General features: G+C 37.6%; 1 protein-coding gene across 1 annotated transcript in view; it reads left to right on the top strand.

The window, feature by feature from the left end:
- Window positions 1-23,939, top strand: part of CDKAL1 (CDK5 regulatory subunit associated protein 1 like 1) — a 379,153-nt gene that overhangs the window by 264,778 nt on the left and 90,436 nt on the right. Inside the window, exon 12 of the mRNA XM_058022013.1 lies at window positions 9,576-9,756. Coding sequence (XP_057877996.1) covers window positions 9,576-9,756 — 181 coding nt within the window. The remainder of the gene's footprint in view (window positions 1-9,575; window positions 9,757-23,939) is intronic.

Raw genomic sequence — 23,939 nt, 5'->3', positions numbered from 1 at the left:
TCAATCTTTGTGGAGTAGGGAGGATGTTATTGGAACTTTGAGCTAAATACTACACTTTGAGAAATATTTTATCATTATTCAAATTTGCTTTTTGTGCTGCTGATAGGAGTAGTAGTTCCCTGTGCCACCCTTTTCCTGTATATACATTGCTTTCTAAGAGGAAAAAAGAAAGTTTTAGAGAGGTGACAGTAAAGGGTTATGACCTGCCAGATACTTGATACTTGAGAGATGCTGGCTCTGAAAAATTCACATTTAAGAATGTATAGGAATGTACATCAAAAACTGTCTGGTGTAAAATTGTATCATTGTTTATTTAGAGTACATGAACTGTGATTCTAGCCTCTAGCTAATATTCAGGAAAACTGCTTACGGCTGCTAAAGCTTTGCCCCAGACAACCTGCCTGCTGCTCTGTTAAAACTGTGACTCTCAGGTTTAATTATAACAACACATTCTGCAAGTACTGTGTTGATAAGGATGTAGCAAATAAGCTGCTGTGTTTTGGGTGATCAGCTGGTGTGGGAAAAGTTCTGTTTTGTTAGGTACTTTGAAAATGGAATGGAGGTTATATTGAATTTAATGCACATTATGCCTATGTTTTTAACTGCTGTTTCCTTCAGTGTTGATCCTTTCCATGTTGATGTTTGCAACTGGAGAACTTTTTGTGTGATGATTTCTCACAAAGTTGTAAGACAGAAAAAAGATCCAGTCAATTTGTTTGTATAGGTTGTGATGTGAAAGTATTGTGTCTCTTTTAAATCTATCAGCTGTTTGAGGGGAACTCTTTCAAACTGTGCATGTCTTTTTCAAAATCTTCTTTGTATGTCTTGCCATTCTCTGCTCTTTCCCTGTGCTAAAAAAGTTATTAATGTAAATGATCTTGAACCAATACCTTGGAATAAAACATCTGTCCTGTTGGCAATTTTATTTCCTCATTTTTTTTACCTTGATTGGTTCTTGGTTTTGCTTCAGACAGAAATCTTATATTCTCTGTTAAAGTCTTGCAACTTGTCTTAATACTACTCCTCCTTTGACATCTTCAGTTCCCCTTTACCACCACAATCCTGACTTTGTCCTGTCTTTGAAACGTGCTTGACCTTTTTGTTTTCGCTTTTATTTTATTTATTTTTCTAAAACTTATTTCTGTCTTGTCCCTTACCTTGTGCGAGGTCCATTACTTTTTGCTACCTGCTTACTAGAAAACAAACTAACCATACCTGAAAGAAAACTATTAAAAGCAGAACATTTACCTAAATTCTAGAACTATTTTAAGAGATTTTTATCTTGCTATGCTTGTATTGTTACATACTGTCAGTGCCCCTCTTAAAAAGGATAGGTTACAGTGAGCAATGTTACTGTAAAGACTAACAGAGATTATCAGAGGTATGGCAGATCTTCACACAAAGGAAATTAAGGACTCTTCAGTCTGGAAAATGCTAATTAAGAGGGACTAGAACAGAAGTCAGTAAAATCATGAAGAGCACTGGGAAGGTGAACAGAGTTGTTACTGGTCTCTCCCAGCATAACAATTAGGGGACGTCAGATGGAATTAGCACATGGAAGGCTCACTGGATATTTTTTTGTTTCAAATGGTTTTGCTATGGAAGGGTTAAGATTCAAGGAGAGACTTGTTGACAAGTTAATAGAAAAGAAATCCATCAGAAGCTGTTAGTTACAGAAATATCTTTCTGATAAAACCCAGTTGGAAGGACAAAGGGATACTGAGGGGGGCTCAACATCCCAAATGCTTCCCTGGGCTACTTCTGATGCCCATTGCTAGGACTAGATTGCTGGCTTAGATGGACCTCTGGACCAGTATGTCTTATCTTCAGGATCTCTGAAACATTGCAGGACTGTAGATTATAGACTGGTGAAAAGACACGTTCAGAAATAATTTTTTTTAAATTAGCATTTGTTAATGGAGCCCTGCTTGCAATTTTTTAATTTAGTTTCATCATGCCAAAAAGGCATGCTAATCATTTTGTTTTATATGCCTGATTTCTGTGTCAGAGTGAAGAGCTAAATGACTGTCACTGAAACAGACGTGGATGGGTCCTCAGAGCCCAAGACGTTTAGTATTGGTGATAAGCATTGTGTCAGACTGAGAAAAAGTATATCATATTCTCTGCTACTCATGGCTGAGATCCTATTATTTCTGACCATGCCTGACAGCTCTAATGTTAAAATGTGAAGGGTCATAGAAAATTAGTGTAATTTTCAATGGCTGCTTTAGAGCAGCAAACATTAAGTCAGTTCCCAAGAACAGTTCCCTGGTGCAACCCTTAATAAATTCAAACTTTATTTTTAGGGATGACCTTTAGTAATGCGAGCCTTGATCCATTGAGATGCTGTTCACTTTTGATGCATCTCCAAATCCCTTTTTTATGCATTTTAAATCAACACATGCTTATTCTGAATTTATGTGTGTGGATAGACGGAGAGATGTAATTTAAACACATCTGTTCAAATATGCATTTCAGATCAACTTGGTGCCGGTTCTCATAATACGGCTGAGTTTTTGACGGGTATTATATCCCTAAAGTACACAGCAGATGGTATTTATTAGAGATTGAATGGAAATGAAGTTTAAGGATGTTGAGCTTTTTGTCTTAAGTCGCTCATTTTTTAATCATAAAACAATAATGATCTGAAGTTATAAATCTGTAATGAAGTTCTATAAAATGTTTATTGTTTATGGGGAGAGTAGAACACCTTATAGTTGAATTAAGTTGGTCCAAGCCTTAACTGTTTGGTGTTTGGTTTGGGTTTTTTGGGGTTGGTTTTTTTTAAGGAAAATTGATAATGGGAAGTATTATAATGCTTCTCCTTAACCATTTGGGCTGCATCTAGTAGGAACACTGGCAACCTTCATGATAATTGTTTGAAGAGAGTAAAACCATGTGTACCCTTTCATCCTCAGGCAGTGAGCCATGCTAATTATGAGATATGCTTTTTATCTAGGTCACTATTCCCTGGTAACGAGGACAGCCCAGTGCCTACTTGCACAGAGTCCTCCACACCTATACCTTCTCAAGCTGAGCTGTGGAAATCAGGTCTGCTTGCTGCCTCCAGGTGTCATTCACCCCAGTTTCTGAAAGAGCTCTTCTGGGGGCAGGAAGTGGGTTGGGAAAAGAGCAGTCATTAAAAAATACCTGTTCTCACTCTCAGTTAAACTCTGAGAGCTGTTGGGTTGTGCTTCTTAATCACAGATACAATTCTACAGCCTGTTTAAGGTGACTTACATCAAAACCACAAACTACCCCAAATTCAAGCCCAACATATTAAGCTGCACTTGTAAATCTGTTGGACGCTGCTGCAGATCACAAAGCTCAGGTGTAAGGTGTTCCCTGTGGAATCACCAAAGGGAGCGGCTTTGAGTGCTCTGTAAGGTGTGGAATGCAGAAAGCAGGATACATCCCCTGACTCTGTAGCTGTAAGGCTGGACTTATGTGAAGTTTCTGCTACCTGTGAAGTTTGAAGTGTTTCACTATGAACCACCTCCAAATTAACTGGTAGGATTTAATGGCCTTGCCAACTCTTCTCCCAAGTGTACATACCTTCCTTCAGGGAAATTTGCAAGAATACTCTGAAAAATATGCTGAGGTTTTCTCTGTGGTCCTGTCTGGCTTTCATTTTTCTGTTTTATTGTTTTTTATTCAAAGCAAGCATATAAACAATATGGCATTACATTTTTTTTTCTGGTTTGTTGTGTCTTGGGCATCAATTTCAGGCAGATATGATCCAAGCTGTAAAAATAGGTTTAAAAAAAGGTATTAAAATTATGCTTTATACACATATAAACAGAATAGATTTACTTAAATATCTGATAGTATTTGTTGTCTCAATAGTTGAGTAAAAAGTGTGTTGGCTTATAAATGAAGCCACTTAAATACTTTCATATGCAGTATCAACCTAGTTACCTTTTTTGCTTTAATTTAGCCAAACTGAGGTGAAGCAGAACTGATTTGTGAGACAAACTGGAATTGTCTTACACAGTAATAGAGAACATATTGACATTTGAAATAAGATAATTTCTTATGTAATTCCTATATAAATTCTCCTGAATAATAATGTTCATGATATATATATAGCTGCATTTTAATAAGGTGTCTTACCAAAGTATAGTTTATATGTGGCCATAAGGCCCAGTATGTTATCATTTAAGAGACTTTACACAGAAGTGTTTATGACATACCTGTTGTCATTAAACCAAGTTACTTTCCAGTTTTACTCCATGTGTAAATCAGTTCAGCAGTTGACATGAGGATTCAAAAGAACTTGTTTTTCTGACACAGAGGTTCTGAACTCACACATCCTGGACTACTTTTAAACACATGTGGAAAAGATTACTAAGAAAAACATTTTCAGTGGATATCCATTTATTAGATGCCTCTTCATCCATTGTGTAATTTAGGGTAAATCATAAATGGGAGAGGATGAAGAAATGCATAAATTGTGTTCTGGTTTAGTCCCCCAACTCCAGACACTTAACTTAGGGGTATATTGTCCTGTGCTGCATTCATAGTCCATGAAGAGAGAGAGAGAGAGAGAGAGCACTGGGGGATTTCAGAACAGAAACAGGCTGAATTCCTTTCTCAAAGTGTGGGGATTTTTCCATGGCTTAATCCTCAGGTTAATCTCCATCTAGCCAAGAGAGAAGCGGGGTGAAGTTTCCTGTTGTTCCTAGACGGTGCTTCCAGCTGAGCAGTCTGTTTCTCTTGTGCTAGCTCCAGTTGGTGTGACTCCTCAGTGTGCCATTAAAGTTGAAGTCAGAAATCCCACAAGACTGGGCCTGATGGAGAAAAGAGAAAGAGAGGGTGAAAAGGGCTTCTGGAAGACTGTGTGTGGTCACTGGGAAGATGCAAACAAATCCTTCAGCTCCAACACAAAATGGCACATTGAGATGCCTGTTAGGCTCTGTAAATACACTTGAAATGCCAACTCAGATACCTTCAAATTATTTCATCCATTAACCCTATTTCACATTCTCTGAATAGGCTTGTACTGCAGAAGCACTCTAAAATATAAAATAATGTATGATGCTGAAATAACATTTCAGAGTAGACTAGTTTTATTTTCATAAAAATTAAGGTTTTTTCCTAACATTTTTTTCAATGCAAATTTCTACTTGATGAATCAAGAAGTTGCTATGTCATCACACTTTTTGTTTTACTTTAATTACTATAGATTACACAGGGTGTTCTCATACCCTTCTGTAAGACTACAATGTTTTCTTTTTATTCATATTGCTATTATTTATTTATTATGCTATTTATTTATTTATTATTTATTCATTATTTATTTATTTATTATTTATTCATTATGCTATTTATTCTAATCCATTATTTTTTAATCTAAAATCCAGTATTTTGTTAAACTGTAAGGGGTAGAGGTAGCTGGTCTTGCTTAAGACCAGATCAAGCAAGTTGGTGTCTTTAAGTAACTTCTGGTTTTAAGTGTTAATTGCTGAAATGGAAGTGGGAAGAATATGTGATCATGCAAAAGAATTTCAAGTGGTCATGTGAGTAGCTGAAGGTGACAATTTTAGCTGCTTTACATAATTTCTTCCCAGAACGTGGATTTGGTTTGTAATGGTTATTGCTAAAGAAAATGTTTTCTGTAGCTAAAACCACATGAAATAGTCCATGTAACAAGTAAATCCTAGACATTTTCACAATTTTGCTGCTGCTTTTCTGAGAAGTATTGCTCGGGGTGGGGGGGAGGGAGTGGTCTTACTGTTTTATTTTTGTCAGCTTTTATCCCTTTTATCATCTTTCTAAGTCACTTGTCCATGATTTGACTTCTAGGCATCAGTGAATTCCTTGGGTCTCATTTTCTTCTCTGACCCCAGAGGCTGACTTGGTTCCTCTTCAGGTAGAGGGCAAGATGTTGCTTTTCTTCTGTATTCTTTCAAACACATCTTGTTCTTCCTTTCTGTGAGGTTTGGATACCTGGGCTGTCAGCACTTGCTCATGGGTGTGTTGGCCCTTACAGCATCACACTAAAACAGATGTGTCTTCCCTGTAAGGTGAAGTATTTCCTTCTTTTTTGGGTATTCAGAATTGCCCAGGATGATGGGGTTTGCATTGCTGGTCTACTTCAGAATGGCAAAACATCAGTCTGCTTGAGTAGAGGGAAGGGATTTATATATATAGAGGGACATAGGGAAGAAAATAATTATTAGGGCTGTTTTATCTTATACATGGCTTTAATAATTCCTCTAATTCATATTGTTCTGAAATTCCACAGTTTTATTGTAAAGCATATCGAGAGTCAATATATTGTAGAGCTTCTATCCTACACCCTAAAACCCATTTGTGGAAACTGAATAGTTAGGCTGACTGTAAATGAGTTCATGTAATAAATGTTACAGGGGATGTTCAGCAGTGTTTTCTTTGTTTGCTTCAGAATAGATAAGCAGCATTTGATGTAAAACAATAATAGTATTGGCTGATGCACAAGAACTTGTTTTTTATGTGATTTTGGATCATATTTCATAGATGGAGGAATTTTTAAGCAGAGTTTTGTGCTGCTTTCTTTCAGGCTTTCAGAGAAAAGGTCACTTTAATTTTCAAGTGTGTATGTGTTTTATATTCTTCCACAATGATATCTTTTTCCCCACTTTTTTCATTAAGAAATTATGTTTCACATGTGGAACTAATTGTACATATTTTTGTTCATCACTGCTTTGAGAAGTCTTTAAGAGCTTGATTTTTGTCATTTTGGACTTTGAGTGAAATCTCATGCTTTTCTCCCCTTTTTAAACTGCTTGTTAAACAATATAATCAGCAGTGATATAAAAATGCACTATGCAATGTCATATTTTAGGCAGTTACACTGGATTGAACTGTAATTAATTGCTGTTGCTGAATACACCATGGTCCTTATTCTCTTTTTGTATCCAGGCTTTTCTTTGTGTGTAATAATTCCATCCAGGAAGAAATCTAATTACTAAGATAATTAACACCTTATCAGCAAATGGAGTTCAGACATTTGTAGAGTTTATGAATTTTTAAAATATGTAATTTCCTTTTAACTGAATGACAACTGGTGTTATGGAGAAAAAGAGCATATTTTATTGTATCTAGCTTGATTGGACCTTATAATTCATGTTGCTATAGAAACAACCAGGCCTTTATAAAGGATGGTATTACTACTACCATTGGTAATAAATGCTTTGACTGTTGCCAATAGTGTCATTAAAATGGATAAAATAACTTCATTATGATGGTTTTTTCAAATGTAATGAATGTTCTGATCGTGTTCTGAAAAATGGCAGCTGATGTTAGGTGGCATTGGTTTATAAAGTAATGTATAAAAAGAAAGCACTTTCTTCCATGAGCTTACTACTGCTACACAAGATATTTGTGGTATGAATAAAATCGTGTTGCAGGGTGTGGTGCTGCTCTCTTCACTTAGTCCTTAAAGATAAGGAATTTTATTGTTACTTGATATCAAGCAGAAGTTCATGTCTTGATGTTTGTCAGTCTTGGGAAAGCAGCGGCGACTGAGGGTGCTGAGCCATCAGCTCTGGGGATTTCTGCTCTTCTGCACAACATCCAGACTGTGGTTCCCACTTGGGGTTGTTGGATCAGGTGCTTGAAAATGTTCAGTTTTATAGTGGTTTTGATTTGTTGTTCAAATGCCATCTTTTAACTCAGCTCAGATGATGGAGTCTGAATTTGTGAATTGAAAAAGGAATTGATAGAATTTGGTTTCTTTGCTGGGGATTTTTCATAAGGAAAAGGTGAAAGAAGATTCTAATAATAGATGATAAATTCCTGTGCTGCTACCTATATGTCCAGACACATGCTAAAAGGAGGGCAAGGCATTAATATAAGCTCATTGCCAATACTTGCAGGAAAAAAAAAAATTAAGTTTGGAGGGAAAAAAAATCACAAAATATATTTACTACCATGTACAATTTGTCTGATGGCTGGTCTTGTAGATATAAGCTATGGTCTAATATTGCACCTAATAAAATTAATAAGAACAGTATTGTCTGCTTCCCTTTTTTGTTGTCTTTTGCCAACAGGTTTTCCTTTTTCAGTACAACTCATTGTTTCAGGAAGTTTTTCTTTCAGGAAGTTTTTCTTTCAGTTATTCAAAATCAAGTTTCTTCACTCACTATAGTCACAGCATTATTTTTTTTTCTGTGGTGATGTAGTTGCTAACAAGAAATTATAGTTTTCTTTGGCTATTTGAATGCTTTATAAATGTAATTTGGATTACATGCACTGACATTCACAGTTCTGCATTGTCTTAACCAGATAAGGGGAAGGGAAACCTTCCATCCATTTCTTTAGGTTAGAGACAGTCTTGGAGACCCCTTCTTAACCTCGAGTGTGAACTTTGCTTGTGACAGTTGTCTTTATGCCATTCACCCCGAAAACAATCTCTTTCAGCTGTTCTGTTCCCTTGCCTGTGGCCTATATAAGAGCTGTAATATTATTTAGATTGGAAGGGACCTCTGGAAGACATCTCATCTACTCCCCCTCCTTGAAACAGGGCCAATTGCAAGTTAGATACCACCAATATTTGTATGGAATTCTTCATTTTCTCCAATATTTTCTGCAGTTTATCATTGTTACTGGTGATGTGGAGTGAACTCTGCATTGTGGAAGCAGTCTCATCTGTGTCAAGAGGTAGCACTGAGCACTATGTGTATCTGCCTCTCTCCAGAGGATGCTTATCATTATTCCCACTGTACACAAAGCTCAGTCTGGGTGCAGGCCTTGATGGCTGCTCCAGTGTCTACTGGGGAAAGTGTTCATGGCATGTTCCCACCATGTCCAGGATGGTGGTAGTGGCACAATTTCAACTGGAACCCCCTAACTTCACCCTCTCCTGTGCACCCTTCTGTGCCTGTGGGCTGTCTCTGTCAGCTGTGCTGCCTTAACCTGGTGTGTGTGAGGGATCCGCATATTCAGTCCAAGGGGAACGGTTAGGAAATGTTGGCATTGCTTAAATAAGAAGAGAACTGAGTGCCTGTGCATGTGAACTTAAGTATTTTGTTTTCCTTTTAAAGCAAGGCATAGGCTGATGTTTTAGAATACTGAGTTAATTTTTAAGTTGTGACTAAATATGTATTTTTGGCTCCTGAGCCAATTTTGTTAAATTTTCTAGGTGATATGGCATGCCAGCCCCTCTTTCAGATGCCCTGTTCTACTTTGATAGCAGCCTTATAAAACATTAAATAGTTGACATTTTCTAGTGACTGAGTCCCAAAAGGTTTGCATTTTATGGATTAAGCAATCAGAATTCAAGAAGTAACAAGGTGTGCTGATTACCTCTAATTTTGATTGAAGGAAGAGTTGATCCAGATGTTTTCACTCTTCTGTCACAATCCTAATCCAGTATTTGCTGCAGTATCTTCTATTACTGTGCTCTCAGCTGAGCAACAGATGCATTTCTCATTACCAAACAATGGGGTTAAAATGTTTTTTTCCCCCCAGATCCTTGTAGGTCTCAATTTCTGAAGATAAAGTTGAGGGTTATATGTCTGTGTACACTAGCTTTTTAGGAGCAAGAGTTCTACTTGTCCTCAGTTAAGTGTTTCTTTCTACTTCCTTTACAGAGTGCCTGGAATAACAATTGCTACAGACATCATCTGTGGATTTCCAGGAGAGACAGATGAAGATTTTCAAGAAACTATGAAACTTGTAGAACTGTACAGGTTTCCAAGCTTGTTTATTAATCAATTCTACCCACGTCCAGGAACCCCAGCTGCAAAAATGCCTCAAGTTCCAGCTGCAGTGGTAAGATGCATTTTCAGATGGCTTTAATACATAAAGCATGTACATAAAAATGTACATTTTCTGCAGAACTGTGCCACATTCAAGTGAAGGATTTTTTCAGCCTGGTAAGGGAAATGATGCTAGGTTAGACCACTGAATGTGTTTTCATATATAAATGACTGTTCAGATTGTGAGGAAGGGTAATACTGTGGTTATACTGAAGATCTGGTCTGCTTTCTATCAAGTTTGGAGTGAATGACTATCAAGAGTAGTAGCTAATTTTTTACACATAGTAATATTTTCCATTTTAAGACTTCTGTGACTCCAGCATTCTCAAGCTTATCATGAATAATTATACAAAGAATTAATAACAGTGATAGTCTCTGATTTAGTTGTCAAATATTAAATTCACAGTCCACTTTCTTGAGACTGTCCTTATGCACTGCTCATTTACTTCCTTCAGCCTGCAGGTTAAAGGCCATTAGTTAAATTCCTTCCTTCCTTCCTTCCTTCCTTCCTTCCTTCCTTCCTTCCTTCCTTCCTTCCTTCCTTCCTTCCGCCACTTCCGCCACTTCCGCCACTTCCGCCACTTCCGCCACTTCCGCCACTTCCGCCACTTCCGCCACTTCCTTCCTTCCGCCACTTCCTTCCGCCACTTCCTTCCGCCACTTCCTTCCGCCACTTCCTTCCTTCCTTCCTTCCTTCCTTCCTTCCTTCCTTCCTTCCTTCCTTCCTTCCTTCCTTCCTTCCGCCACTTCCGCCACTTCCGCCACTTCCGCCACTTCCGCCACTTCCGCCACTTCCGCCACTTCCGCCACTTCCTTCCGCCACTTCCTTCCTTCCGCCACTTCCGCCACTTCCTTCCGCCACTTCCTTCCTTCCGCCACTTCCTTCCGCCACTTCCTTCCTTCCGCCACTTCCTTCCTTCCTTCCTTCCGCCACTTCCTTCCGCCACTTCCTTCCTCCCTCCCTCCCTCCCTCCCTTCCGCCACTTCCTCCCTCCCTCCTTCCCTTCCCTCCCTCCCTCCCAACAGTCTGATCTTAAGTTCCAAACTGTTTTTATAAAGAAGCTACATGGCTATTGATTGTATTTTGCTAGATATAAATAGCTATTTATAAGCAATAATGATAGCAATCATATCAGAAGGCATGGTTTGATTTATTTCAAAAAAATTGAATTTGTTATTGTTGTAATCTGAATCTCAAAACAGGAGAGTATACAAGATGGATGCCTGTAGTAATTCAACTCATTACTGTATCATTTTTGTGGGCATAAATAACATTTATATTTCCTTTCAGTGTAATAATGAAAGTCAGCCAGCAATATAAATCAATTTAAATGAAAAACCTATTTCTTTCAATTTATGTATCCTGGTACACCAACACAAAGTCAAAGCAATATATTGGAACTTGTATTCCTTTGCTTATGTGTCTGAAAGCAAAACAAAGTATCTCTGTTTACTCCCAGTATGTACCGTGAATTCCATAGGATGTGTCAGCTGCTGGAGACATAAAATAGGATTATATCTGGCTTCTTCAGTTTGCTGTTTAGTGTAGTGCAGCTTGAGCAATTTATTCATTTATTATAGACTATCTCATAATGGGAAATTGTAAGTTTTCAAATGTAAATGCTTGCTGTTGAGGTAGTCTCCTTAGTGTAAGCAACTCACGTGGTTGAATTATTTGTCTTAGTCTTGAAGGCTTTTTAGATATTTTGATACATGAAAAAAAGTTCAGAAATGTAATTTTTGGAGGGTAGGAAGTTTAAAAATCAAAACATTGGTTTGTGTTTCAGGTTTGTATTCCTATGCACAAGTTCTTAAGCACGCCATTTTCACAGGAGATGCAGAGAGCTTAACTTAATTTACTCACTTCTGTTTAACTGGGTACTTATGGGAAGACAATCTGTGAAGAGATAAATTATTAAAAGAACATTAGCTGTTCTGTAGTTAGAAGTATTACTTGGAAAATGGTAATTGTCAATTTAACCCAGTTCTACATTCTTTCTTCTTACTTGTAGCACTAGTACTTATTGCTTTCAGTGAAATAGAACCTTCAAAGAAGATGGGGCCTCTAATCCAGGGCTGATGAAAATCTGTAATTAATAGATTTTGTTTCTCTTTTTTCTTTTTTTTCTCCCTGTAGTCCTTCAAAAATCCTGTGTTATGAGATCCTTTGTTCTTTTATCTCTTAGTAGAAATGGAGAGCAACTAGTCAAACAGAGCAGGAAGAGCTTGTGCTAATCTCCTGTGTTTTATATTCACATTTCTTCTAGACAGCAGCTGATGGTCTTTCCTGCATTACCAGAAATGAACAGGCATTTTATTTGTTATTTCTTGCTTAGAGTAACTTATGTTTCTCTGCTAGGAAAAGGAAAGTAGCACACAACCATCCACGTTATGCACTCTGACCCTTTCATCTTTTAATGAAATATTATCCACATTAATGAATGGATTTTATTGCATTTGCATTGGGTAAGAAATAGCACGTGCACTGGACACAGCTGGTCTGTGCAAGAGCCTCAGTGTGCACTGGATCACCAGGCTGCACTTGGGGGCTTGGTGCTTCCACGAGTGTTCATGACAGTATCCACTGCAGTGGATCTCTTGGTAGCATTTCTGTATGGGAAAAGAATTTTGTCTGTACAGATGTTTTTTAAACATCTGTTTAAGAACAGATGCCGAATCAGTGAGCAAGTTATTTGACAACTCTTATTCTTCTTTTCTTCTTTTTTATGTTTTTCTGAAGGCTGACTATATTTGCTATGTTATTTCAGTTTTTATATACTTCTGCAGTGGACAAATCCATTGCTAGTTGCAAACTGCTCCACTTTAGTGAATTCCTCTTCAGCAACTCTGACTCAAGATGGCTTTGGTGATTCTGCCCAAGTATCACAGCTGCAATAATAACATACTTGTCATGTCAGTTCCTTTTAGATTAGCTTTTTTTGGAAGACTTTACCACTTCTAGAGACAATCTGTAGAGTATGAAGCATAGTAATATTTAGTACTTCTATATTTTTAGTGGATGGTTTTGATGATGATCTTAAATATAATTGCCTTTTGGGAGAAAATCCTCATTTGAGATTATCTGAATAGAAAAAACAATCAGTAGGTCAACATGGAATCATCCCTTCACATAGATAATTTATCACTGAAAGCCTTACGGGCACCAATATTTTGCTGGAAGGGCAGATGACACTAATCCAGATGGACATTTCTGCCACCATAAATTCAGAAAAGACAGCTAAGGCTGCAGGCCTTTCTTATTTCTCCTGGAGAAAAAATGTCCATGGAGAATCAGACATCTGTCTGAATGGTCTCATCATTTAATAACCATCAATTAGATTATGCTTACCACAAACACTCTTTCCAGTTTAGAGAAAAGTCAAAACAGACCTAGGCATGATTTTTTTTTTAAGAAGCAATTATGGTAATGCTGAGTCATGTGCATGGTAAATGAGCCAAGATGTTGTCCAGAACTTTAATGCTACCCAATTGTTTTTTCTTTCCTTTGCCCCCATTTTTTCCATGCGCTATTTCAGATATGAGTCTGGATGCTCCTTATGTCCAGTGGGTTGAAAATTCTCACTCTGAAATGTGTTAATGATAAAATGCTATTTTTGCTGCTATTATTGTTATTATGTATCTGAATTTCTCTATTTCCTTGCTGTGTTTGCTTGTAAAAGTGATAATGCTGATAACTGCATTACTCAAATTACAGATTCTAGTTAAACTAGAACATGACTCAGATGTGTCTGGGAGGGAACTCATATTTAGCTGCATTGCAAAGGATCAGAATAATTCTATGTGTGAAAGTTACTTTTTTTCTCTAAAATGAAGAGCATGTAATACCTTACATTTTTGATAACTTCTCTGATCTTTATTTTTTCAAGGCAATTTTTACTCATGTGGGGACTTTTCTCTGTCCTTTTGATTTGGTCCATCACAATTTCTGAAACATTAGGGGAGATTATCATCTCAGGATCAACTTGACTTCTGTCACTTGGAAAATACATTAGAAAGTAGCCATTTTGAAAATAAGTATCTTAGCAAGGTAGAATTACCTGAGAATAGGAGATAGTAGCTGTTTTGAGAGCAGTACTGTGACTGCAGCTTCATGATTACACTGCTATCAACTGCAGTGTGGATTCTAATTTTTCTGTACATATTTTTAATAGTGTAAGAAATTCAGTTTCAATTATATTTTCACTTTCTCTTTCCTTTTCTCTTTCTTTATATCACCAGATAATTATATTGCTTCAAGCTAGAAAATTGTGTCAGTCAACTATTGAAAGTTTCCTTTAATTCCTCTCAAGTGTCTTATTAATTTTTTCTCTCTGTACTAGTTGTATTAAGCACTATGCCTATTGCGCTGAGGTGAATAACAAATTCACTTCCTAACTGTCCTGGTTTTGGCTGGAATAGAGTTAATTGTCTTCCTAGTAGCTGGTATGGTGCTGTGTTTTGGATTTAATATAGAATCATGTTGATACCACTACATGATATTTCTGGTTGTTGTTAAATAGTGTTTACAGCAAGTCAAGGACCTCTCAGCTCCTCATGCCCTGGCAGCAAGAAGGCTGGAGGGGCACAAGAAGCTGGGAGGCTGCACAGCTGGGGCAGTTGCCCCAAGCTGGCCAAAGGAGTATTCCATACCATGTGGTGTCATGCTGAGTACGCAGAGCTGGCCAGAGGCAGCTGCTGCAGCTGCTCAGTCACCCTGAAGAGTTAGAAATCTAACACTCTGTTAGTACACTCACCATTATTAGGAGAAATAAATATCAGTGATCAGGCCTTGTATCCCTCTCCATTTAATCAAACCATCACTTAGATCTGTTCTCGTACACATAATGCACTAAGAGCTTTTTTCCATAAGGATAGCATAATACAATATACACCTCACTGCTGTCTGCCAGACAAGTTGTATTTGATCATATCTGTGGGAGCAGAAATTTTGTGGCCTTTATTCTATAATGGTTTCTTATGTTTCTTAGTCTCCTTTACTTTTACTTCCCTCTAGGACATCTCCAAGGAGTTTTGTGGCACCCTTTCATAACTGGGTGGCTGCAGATCCACCATATCTCTCTTTGATTAGAATTCTGCAAGGCACTAGAAAGAGGCATTCTTGAGTGCCAGTATGATAGAATGTGATGTTTACCTCCTTTGCTGGATGGATGGATATAGGTTTGTAGTTCTGAATCTCTGTGCACAAGCAGCTGAATCTTCTGTGGAAACTCATGTGTTCTTACCTTTTCAAAAGGCATGATTTCCCAAATGTTGCCAAACTGTCCCAGCCTCACTGAAAAATAACCACTCACTCCTGTGTCAGGCAATATTAGCTGTCCTCGGCTTCAGCATTTTTTAACTTCAGGTGTCTGGGTAGCAAATGGAATAGCATTGCTTGTGCAAGGGGCACCTTTAGCAGTGTTCAGAGCTCCAAAGGAAAGGAGCACAAGTGGACCTTGTAGATGTCCCATCAAAGAAAAGGCTGGTAAGGTACCTGTTAAGCAGACAGTGAGGAAGGATGACAACTGAGGACCACTCTTGCCTTTGAGCAAATGTTTCAGGCTTTAGGGGGCACAAGGTGCTTGGGGAGGCCAGCGTTGGAGCTAAAGCAAGGAAAGAATTCATCTGCTGTCCAATATGGATTTAGAAATAACTTGATAAGGTTTCATGTGATACATGTTAAAAGCAATGGCACGGTTAAGCACTTGAAGGTTGAGAGAGTGCAGCCTCAGGTGGACTTGATTAGTTAATGTGATTTAAATGCCCAGACAGGAAGGTACCATCTCCTTTCTAATTGTCACAGACATAGCAGAATCAGTAATACTTCTTGCATCAGAGTAATGGTGGCCAATCCAAAGATCATGCAATGGGATTATGTAGGGATATTCTTCTAAAGTTAAAGAGGAATGCTGTGGAGATCATAAGGTGGGAGAAAAGAAAAGTAAGTTAAAAAAAGAAACAATGCCACTTATTCAGCAGTACTGTTACTCCAGTGTATCATCACTGTGAGCTCCCCTGTTAAGTGCTGTGACTAACTGGAATTACATGCCCCAGGAATTGGATGCAGCTGTGATAACTGCTCCTGGTGTATCAAAGGTTCTTGGCCCCTAACACACATCTCTCCTCCCCAGCACATGCAATAATGCATGATGTAACATGCAGAATGTTCTTCGTGTGTAAGAGAAGCCAAGACTGATTAATGTCTGAGTTTGCTGAACCTCTGTACTACAATTTGTTCTTCAGCAGTGCACTTTTATTTGCTGTTCTGCTAGAACAAAAACCTGAGTGAATATTTTCATGACAACTTTGTGACCAGGGAGTTAAAATGTGAAGGCTGGAGGGAAATGTGGAGCAAGAAGAAAAAAACAATACATAGTTCTTCATATTTATCACTGAACTGCGGTAGTATTCCAAGCTAACATTTTCCATCAAGTTACTTTCTAGTAGTTTTATTTACATCCATGTTCCCTTGTGATTTTTATGAGAACAACATGTGAGGTACTGCAGAAAGCCCTACAAACCATTGATAGCTATGAATTCTCTCATCTGCAAACCCAGTTATTCTTTGATGGGTTTTATTTTGATTGGTGTGTCTGTTGGTTAGTGCCATATCAATGTTGGTTCCTTTTGTTACCTTCTAGATGCTTAGAAATAGTTTTGGATTATTTCCTCCCTGGTTTTTTTTTCCCAGTAACTCTATAAACTGGTTGACCTATGAAAGCCTGGTTCTTCCTTTACTCTGTTTAGAAGATGGCCAAAACATTTCACTGCTTTTATGCTGTATCTTTAAATCTACTCTAGCATGTAGCCAGAACTTCAGTTTTTTGCAATGAATTCAAAGGAGCATAATTACCTGTGAATAGGGGTTTTGTGGTTAGACAAAACTACTGAACAGAATTTTGTAAGTGTTTAAAGCCATTTTATTTTAGAGCTAGAATCAGCTCAAGCTCAAACCACCTTCAGTTATATGACCAGGCGCTGAAATGAAAATATGTTTTTGTTGTGGGAGACAGTTGAGCTGGTAGGTTTTAAAATAGGTTGAACCCTTTTTGAGAGCTATAAATGGTCTGCCTATGGAGCTGCTGAAAATTGAGTTCATAGCTGAATCTGGGGAATGAGTTAAATTGCACAGTAACAGCTGGGCAGTGCAGAGTCAGACCCCTGAGAAAGGACGAAAGTATTTTTACTCTAGCTTGGAGCTGTGGCTCTTAAATCTTACACCAGTGTAAAATAGAAGTCTTGTGCTTTCAAGGAGCACAACTGTGTTGCTTGAGAAAACAAGTCAAAATTCAAAGCAGGATTGGAAATGCACTTAGGAAACCAGCTTAGTCGATGTTCTACTTTTTTTTTTTTTTTACAGCAGAAACTGGTTGGAATGAAAATTACCAACAGCTTCCTCACAAACCTTATACAAATCCAAGTTGAAAATTAGACCCTCTTAAAGTAAAGCACAACTCTGAGTTCAGTCTAGGCCATGTTGTTAAGAAAAGTAATTGGAAAATAAAATATGGAGAATATACATAAGGAGAAAGAAGGGGAGTTCTTCCTGAACTTCACTGTCAGGCCAGAAATAGTTACAGAATTTGCAAGAATAATGAAACTGCTATTAACATCATGCAACTTTGTGGACTGATGCTTGCAGCCATGTGCAGAACATATGTTGTATGAAAAAATAGTTTTGGAAAGTGCAGTCCTCCAAGATTTGTAGTGGCCATGAGCATTCATTGCCCATCCTCCTTCCCCTGTGAGTCTGAAAACCTTGATGGAATTGTGAGATTTTTAGTTGCAAGGAAGCTGAAATAGCACCAGGGGTTTTGAACACCACATACTCCTGAGCTGAATAGAAGGAAAGGAAGATACTCTCAGAGATAAGGTAGAATAGCCTTTGATTTTATTAGAGAAAACATTTTTATCTCCAATCTACTCTTTATTCTACTGTCCTGTTCATTGGCTCATAATGAAGTGGAAGAATCATGGAAGAAGTTTTAACTGTGCCTTTTTGTAATTTTTGTAATTTTTGCTTGAATTACATTTATGTAACTTATGTAAAACTGAAACAAAATGCTCTTTTTCAGTTTGGAATTTTAATTCACTTTAAAATCCAGACTGCTCAGAACTAAGAACAGTGCCAGCAGCTGTAGTAATTAGTAACAACTTATTCCCTGAAACTGGATATAGGCATCAGAACAGAAAATTTTCAAAATTCCAGACTTCTTCAAATGAGAATGTGCTTTAGGTGTAATTTGTTATAACTTAACACAGACAGCAAATTAATTTGTTTCATTGAGGCAACTAAGCTTGTCCATCCTTTGCAAATAATGTAACATTTATGCTGGCCCATACAACATACTTTGGAATGAAAGGACACTGAAATATCCTGAGGTGGGTTCTTGGTGACCCTTTCTTGAACTTCATCTTGTCTTTGATAATCCAAGTGAATTCCCTCAAAGCCATCACAGTCAGTCTGGACAGTGAGTGCTCTGGAACTTTTATCTTCCGCTGTTTTCATTGCTGTACCTGCACCTCTGGTCATTGGGCTAAAACTCTTGGAACCTGGAATTCCTGAAAACCTGGAAGTAGAGTGGAGGACTGAAAAATAGATGAAGATAAAAAAGTGAGAGCACTTTTTGTGTGTCTAGTGAATTTGTGTGTTGTAGGTGGTCTCTCTCACACAACAAGCACCTGAGCCCTGCTCCTTGCAGTTTGTACCACACTGTACCTTCTTCAGCACTTCTCTTTTTGTTTTTTCTTATAAGGCTGGAAAACTTGATGCTTTCAAGGCTGGTAGTGTGTGGTACAGCACACAGATAACCTCACCAGATCATAAAAAGGAAGAGTGCCCTGCTGACAGGTTTGTCCTGGGCTTATGTATGTCCTGGGCTTAACATATCTGTAGGTACACAGATATTTTAAAATAACACTTTGTTTCTAAGCTGTAGTTTGCAGTTCATTCTGGTTTATATTATTGTGTAACTGGCTGCAATAACTATATTCAAAACCAGTCTATCCCTCATGACCAATCACTTTATTTCTGATTTAGCGTCAATCTGATTTGAAATATGGCTGATACCACAGGCCAAGATTCAGCTAGATATTTTGGTCTACAAATTGTTTCGACCTAAGCAGTCTTCCTAATCAGTTATAGGAAGTACCCACCTCATATAGACTGTGAAATTTCTACATGAATTTCAGATATAAAAAACTATCAGAAGTGAGACACAGCATTTAACAAACTATACCAAATTTGTGGACCCTCAAAATGAGCAGTGCTGCAAGGCTTTTCCTGAAGTTAGTAATTGTTTTGTAAAAGTCTTCAGAATAAATTTTGCATAATTTATAGAACCATAGAATTGTACAATATCCTGAGTTGGAAGGTTATTGAGTCCAACTTCTGGCCTTGTGCAGGACATCACATGGATCGCACCCAGTGCCTGCGAGCATTGTCCAAATGTGTCTTGAGCTCTGTCAGGCTTGGTGCTGTGACCTCTTCCCTGGGGAGCCTGTTCCAGTGCCCAGCCACTCTCTGGGTGAAGAACCTTTTCCTGATATCCAACCAAAACCTCTCCTGACTCAGTGTCATTTCCTCACGTGCTGTCACTGGTCACCAGAGAGGGAGATCAGTGCCTGCCCCTCCTCTTCCCCTCACGAGGAAGCTGTGACTGCAATGAGGGCTCCCCTCAGTCTCCTCCAGGCTGGACAGACCAAGTGCCCTCAGCTGCTCCTCACACAGCTTCCCCCAAGGCCCTTCCCCATCCTCATGGCTCTCCTTTGGACACTCACTAACAGTTTAATGTCCTTTTTACATTGTGGCACCCAGAACTGCCCCCAGCACTGGAGGTGAGGCTGCCCCAGCCCAGAGCAGAGGGGACAGTCCCCTCCCTTGCCCACGGGCCATGCTGTGCCTGATGGCCCCAGGACAGGGCTGGCCCTCCTGGCTGCCAGGGCACTGCTGGCTCAGATTCACCTTGACATGGACCAGGACCTCCTCATCCCTTTCCACAGTGCTGCTCTCCAGCCTCTCATTCTTCAGTCCCTACATCCAGGTGTGCCTCATCCCAGGTGCAGAATTCAGCACTTTGCCCTTGTTAAATTTCATGTGATTGGTGATTGCCTATCTCTCTAATAAAAAGTGACAGGAATAGCAAACTTTAATCATAAGATAAATTAAAATGTCTCAAATTTACCAGAAGGAATAAAATTCAGCAACATTTGTGAAATATATGGGTTTGAAGTGTCTGTATTACATAGCTAAAATATGGGAGGTAAGAAGGAGGAAATTGCAATGCACATGATTTAATTGAAAATGTATCCTTCAACAAATTATTTTCACATAGGATGACAGATGTTCTTATGAAGATCCTAGCTGTTTTTTGAAAATCTCTGTAATTTTCCATAAATCAGAATCTCTACATAAAATGTAAAATAGACGAAACCGTAATAATTTGTGTTGCTATAATCCTGAAGACAGTATTCCTTTAATGTTTGCAATCATTTTATAGTATTAATGATCAGTAAAGCTGTGTGAAGTTTTATATATTTTGCTCTCTTAGACAATAAACTAAATTTATTTTATTTTAGTAAAATAAAATAAATAGAAAAATATTGCATGGAGGCATAGAACCATGCTATATATTTTTTAAAGAATCATTTTGTGTAAAAAAAAGTATATAGAATATGAAGTTCTGTTGTTAATTGGAGCTGAGAAAAAAGTCCACTATCCTGTAACATTGAGGTGAACTGCTGAATAACACACTATACACTAAATGATATTTTCTATGCATGGTTCAAAAATTATTAGAAAGTTATTCCTTAAAGCAAGCTGAATATATGTGTGGGTCAGTAGCTGAAGTAGCACAGGGAGTAAACATATTAATACATAGTAATAGCATAGTAATTCAGGTAGGTTAGGTCAAAAGACCCCAAATTATCTTCTGTGCTTTATTATAGATGGGATCAGAAAGACAGGAATAGTGTCAGTAGAGGTGAGGTAGTGATAGGAAGCAGAGAAGTTGTCAGGCCTGTATTGTCACTTCTATTCTTTTAGGGCTTACAGGACATGGATGCAAGCACAGAAAGAACACCAGGTATGATTTTATCAAGAAATCTGGCTGGGGCACAATGTTTTTTTCAGGATCATTTTTAAGAGGGTGATGCATTGAATAACAGAGGTCAAAGAGAATGGTTCAGTGGTTCCTGATCACTTTTTTAAAAGCTGTTTTGCAGACCAAAAAGCAATCTGTAAACTTTGATAACATGGTGGTTCCAGTGGCTTGTCTCATATCTCTGTTGTGGTTATAGGTACACAGATTTAATACTTTATGGATTGAATCTCCAGGCAAGGCTTTTAAATGTACCTTGGTTGGAGTAGTTGCTATCTCCCTCTCTGGTGTTTTGCCAAGTAATTCTGTGGAGATTAAAGTTAGTCCAGGGGGTGTCTTTGGGTAGGGTGCTACCTGCTTCCTTCTAATTTATAAAAGTTCTGAGTTTGGAACTACCCCAGGCCTTTGTAGTTTTGAGATCACAGATGTAACATAAGGGAAAAGAAAGACACAGCTCTTTTACTGATCAGAAAATGGATGTTACTGAAGTCAGAGAATGCCATAACACAAAACGTGTTAGAAAGTGCTGGTTCAGAAAAGAAAGATCCAATCTCATGGTTTGGTGGGTGTCTGTGTTTCTGGAGCCTCTGTGCTTTCAGTTATACTGGGGAGGGAAACTGTGAAAATACTTGAGAAGCTGCTTAATTTTTCTCCCAAAGTGTATCAAAATTGTAGTTATATTTTTCCCTGATTCACTAAAAGTTTAATATGACTTTAAATTAGGTAATTCATTAGATACTACAGAAGGAGGTAAAGTGGTTTTCCAGACTTGTTTGAAAGAAAAACTGAATATTGTTATTGGTTTTTAGCATGCTCAAGGATAGGGGTGGGATGCTTTATAAACTCTAAATTAAATAAAGTTCCTGTGGTAAAATAAAATTGTTTTTTAATTCTGATCAGCAGTATGTAAAAGAGAAATGGGGGAGATGATTGGTTATTGAGGGAACAGAACTGAAATAAAGACATTAATCTGATTGCCTTGACACATGTTATTATTCACTGTACTCATGAAGAGTATTTGAACAGAAACAGATACATGTTCTTGTTACTGAAGGGAGCCCTGTGGATTGGAATGATTTTAAATCATGTGAGCAAGAAAACAAAGACAAGAGAACTTTGCTGGCAATATATTGATGCTGAGACTTTCTGTGGAAATGCTGGAATCTGCAGATCTGCCACAGTATAAAGCTGGAATTATTAAGAACTTTGAAGGTGAAAATAGGCTTTATAAAATGAAAGTTGAGTCTAAAGGAAAGCAGTAATACCTTCATATTGGGAGTAATTTTGTCCCTATTATTCCTAGATGAAAACCTGAGAATATTCAATTTAAGTAGCTTCCAAGTAATCTATAAAATAAATACCTCAGTGATATTGTAGTTCTCCTTCACAATAAACATTGCAGACCTATGACACCATGCTTGAAAAGAAAACAAACAAGTTTTGGGCTACATTAAAATCATCTGAAAGACGGGTAATTATCACCTGAATATGAAAAGACGATCACAAGATAAGTGCAATATACATGTATGAGCCTACAGTGTTTAGCATTTGTTATAACTATTCCATTTGTAAAATTATTTTTCTAAAGTATATTCTGATTATAAAAATTTATTATTAGGATAGCCCTACTTTTACCCTATTTCCACACCATTATTTGCAAAAAAAAAAAAGAAAAATTCTATGATAGTCAGCATAAAATTCTATGCCGGCTTACTTGTGCAGAAAATATTTTAAATGGTTTTAAATTTCTTCTGTACTACAGGGTTTGTTGGGGTTTTTTTTGTTGGTTGGTTGATTTTTTTTACATTCTCTTGTTCTTTAAGTGATATTTCATCACTTCTACATTATTCTGCAAAAGAAGAATAATAATCCATAGTATAGTCCATGTAAGACATTAGAAAAAGTTATATTATTGCTAAAAAGCAGTGCACTAGAAAAAGAGTAAAAACACCAAGGTCACTAACTCAGCTTTATTGGTGTATAGTTCTAGATTGCTGTCAAAGGAACCTTTATTGTTACTATACCTTAAACATATAATATGCATATTGGATGACCAGCATCCCCTTAATAAATTCCAGTAATCAAAAATTTGAGGCCCAGCAAAATGAGAGAGAGAAAGGAAATAAACAGAGCAAAGTGTGTGTTACTTGCATTGCATATCTGCCTGCAGGATGGGGGAAATAATGAAATTGTGGTAATGTGTTGTTTCCTCTCTACTAACATTGTCTGTGTGTTCTGTCCTCAGAAATGTCATTAGTTCATGTTGGTTTCTGGTTCTTATTTGTATAAATATCTTAGACACTACCTGTCTTTTCAGAAGAAGTTAATTACTTAGGTACATTTTAGTAACAAGCTTGAAATAACTCACTTAGAAAAAATATTGATTTATTTAAGGAAAACCTTCCATCCTGGCATACTTATGTGTACAAGCATATTTGGTTTTACAGTATTTAACTCAGTCCTGCAGCAGCATTTTAATTCATTCTTCATCAGATGTTCACATAATTTTCCTGATAAAGATATAAAAAGTGTCTCCTTTGCATCTCCTATATAATGTGGTATTTTTACAACTTTTTAACACAGAAAACTGAAAATTTGTTTTTACAGTCATATACATATATATTTCTAAAGTGTCTCACATCAGTATAGGATCTGAATTTCTCTGTCTCCTCTCCCTGGACTTGTTCCTTTAAATGCTGCACACCAAGGACTATCTATCACTGTATGGCAAGCCTGAGAGGAGTGCAGGAATAATGATGTTGCTATGAGACTCCTGGATGGTCTTTTCATGCTAATTTGGAAAGAAAATATCATTTTTTTGAGAAATAATTAACATATATCCTCTGTATGTGTTTGAAAGCAATAGTGCTGCTGCACGTGGAGCAAGATAAGATAGTACAGTTGCCTAAGTTCAGAGAGAGGTTTTGAATGGCTTTTTATGATGTGCTTTTGGCAACATTATTGGTACAGAACAAAGGACTGGAGAATCAGAACAGTGAAGAAAAAGAGCAGGGAAATAGAATTTTTTTTATTGGTCAAAGGGTACTTTAAAGGGATGTTGGATTAGGCTGAGGGAACATAAATAGGGATATGAAGC

This window comes from Melospiza georgiana, chromosome 1 (assembly GCF_028018845.1).
Source record: "Melospiza georgiana isolate bMelGeo1 chromosome 1, bMelGeo1.pri, whole genome shotgun sequence".
Classification (NCBI taxonomy): Eukaryota; Metazoa; Chordata; class Aves; order Passeriformes; family Passerellidae; genus Melospiza; species Melospiza georgiana.
The sequence above is the reverse complement of the archived record's forward strand: the minus strand, read 5'-3'. Positions and strand labels throughout refer to the sequence as shown.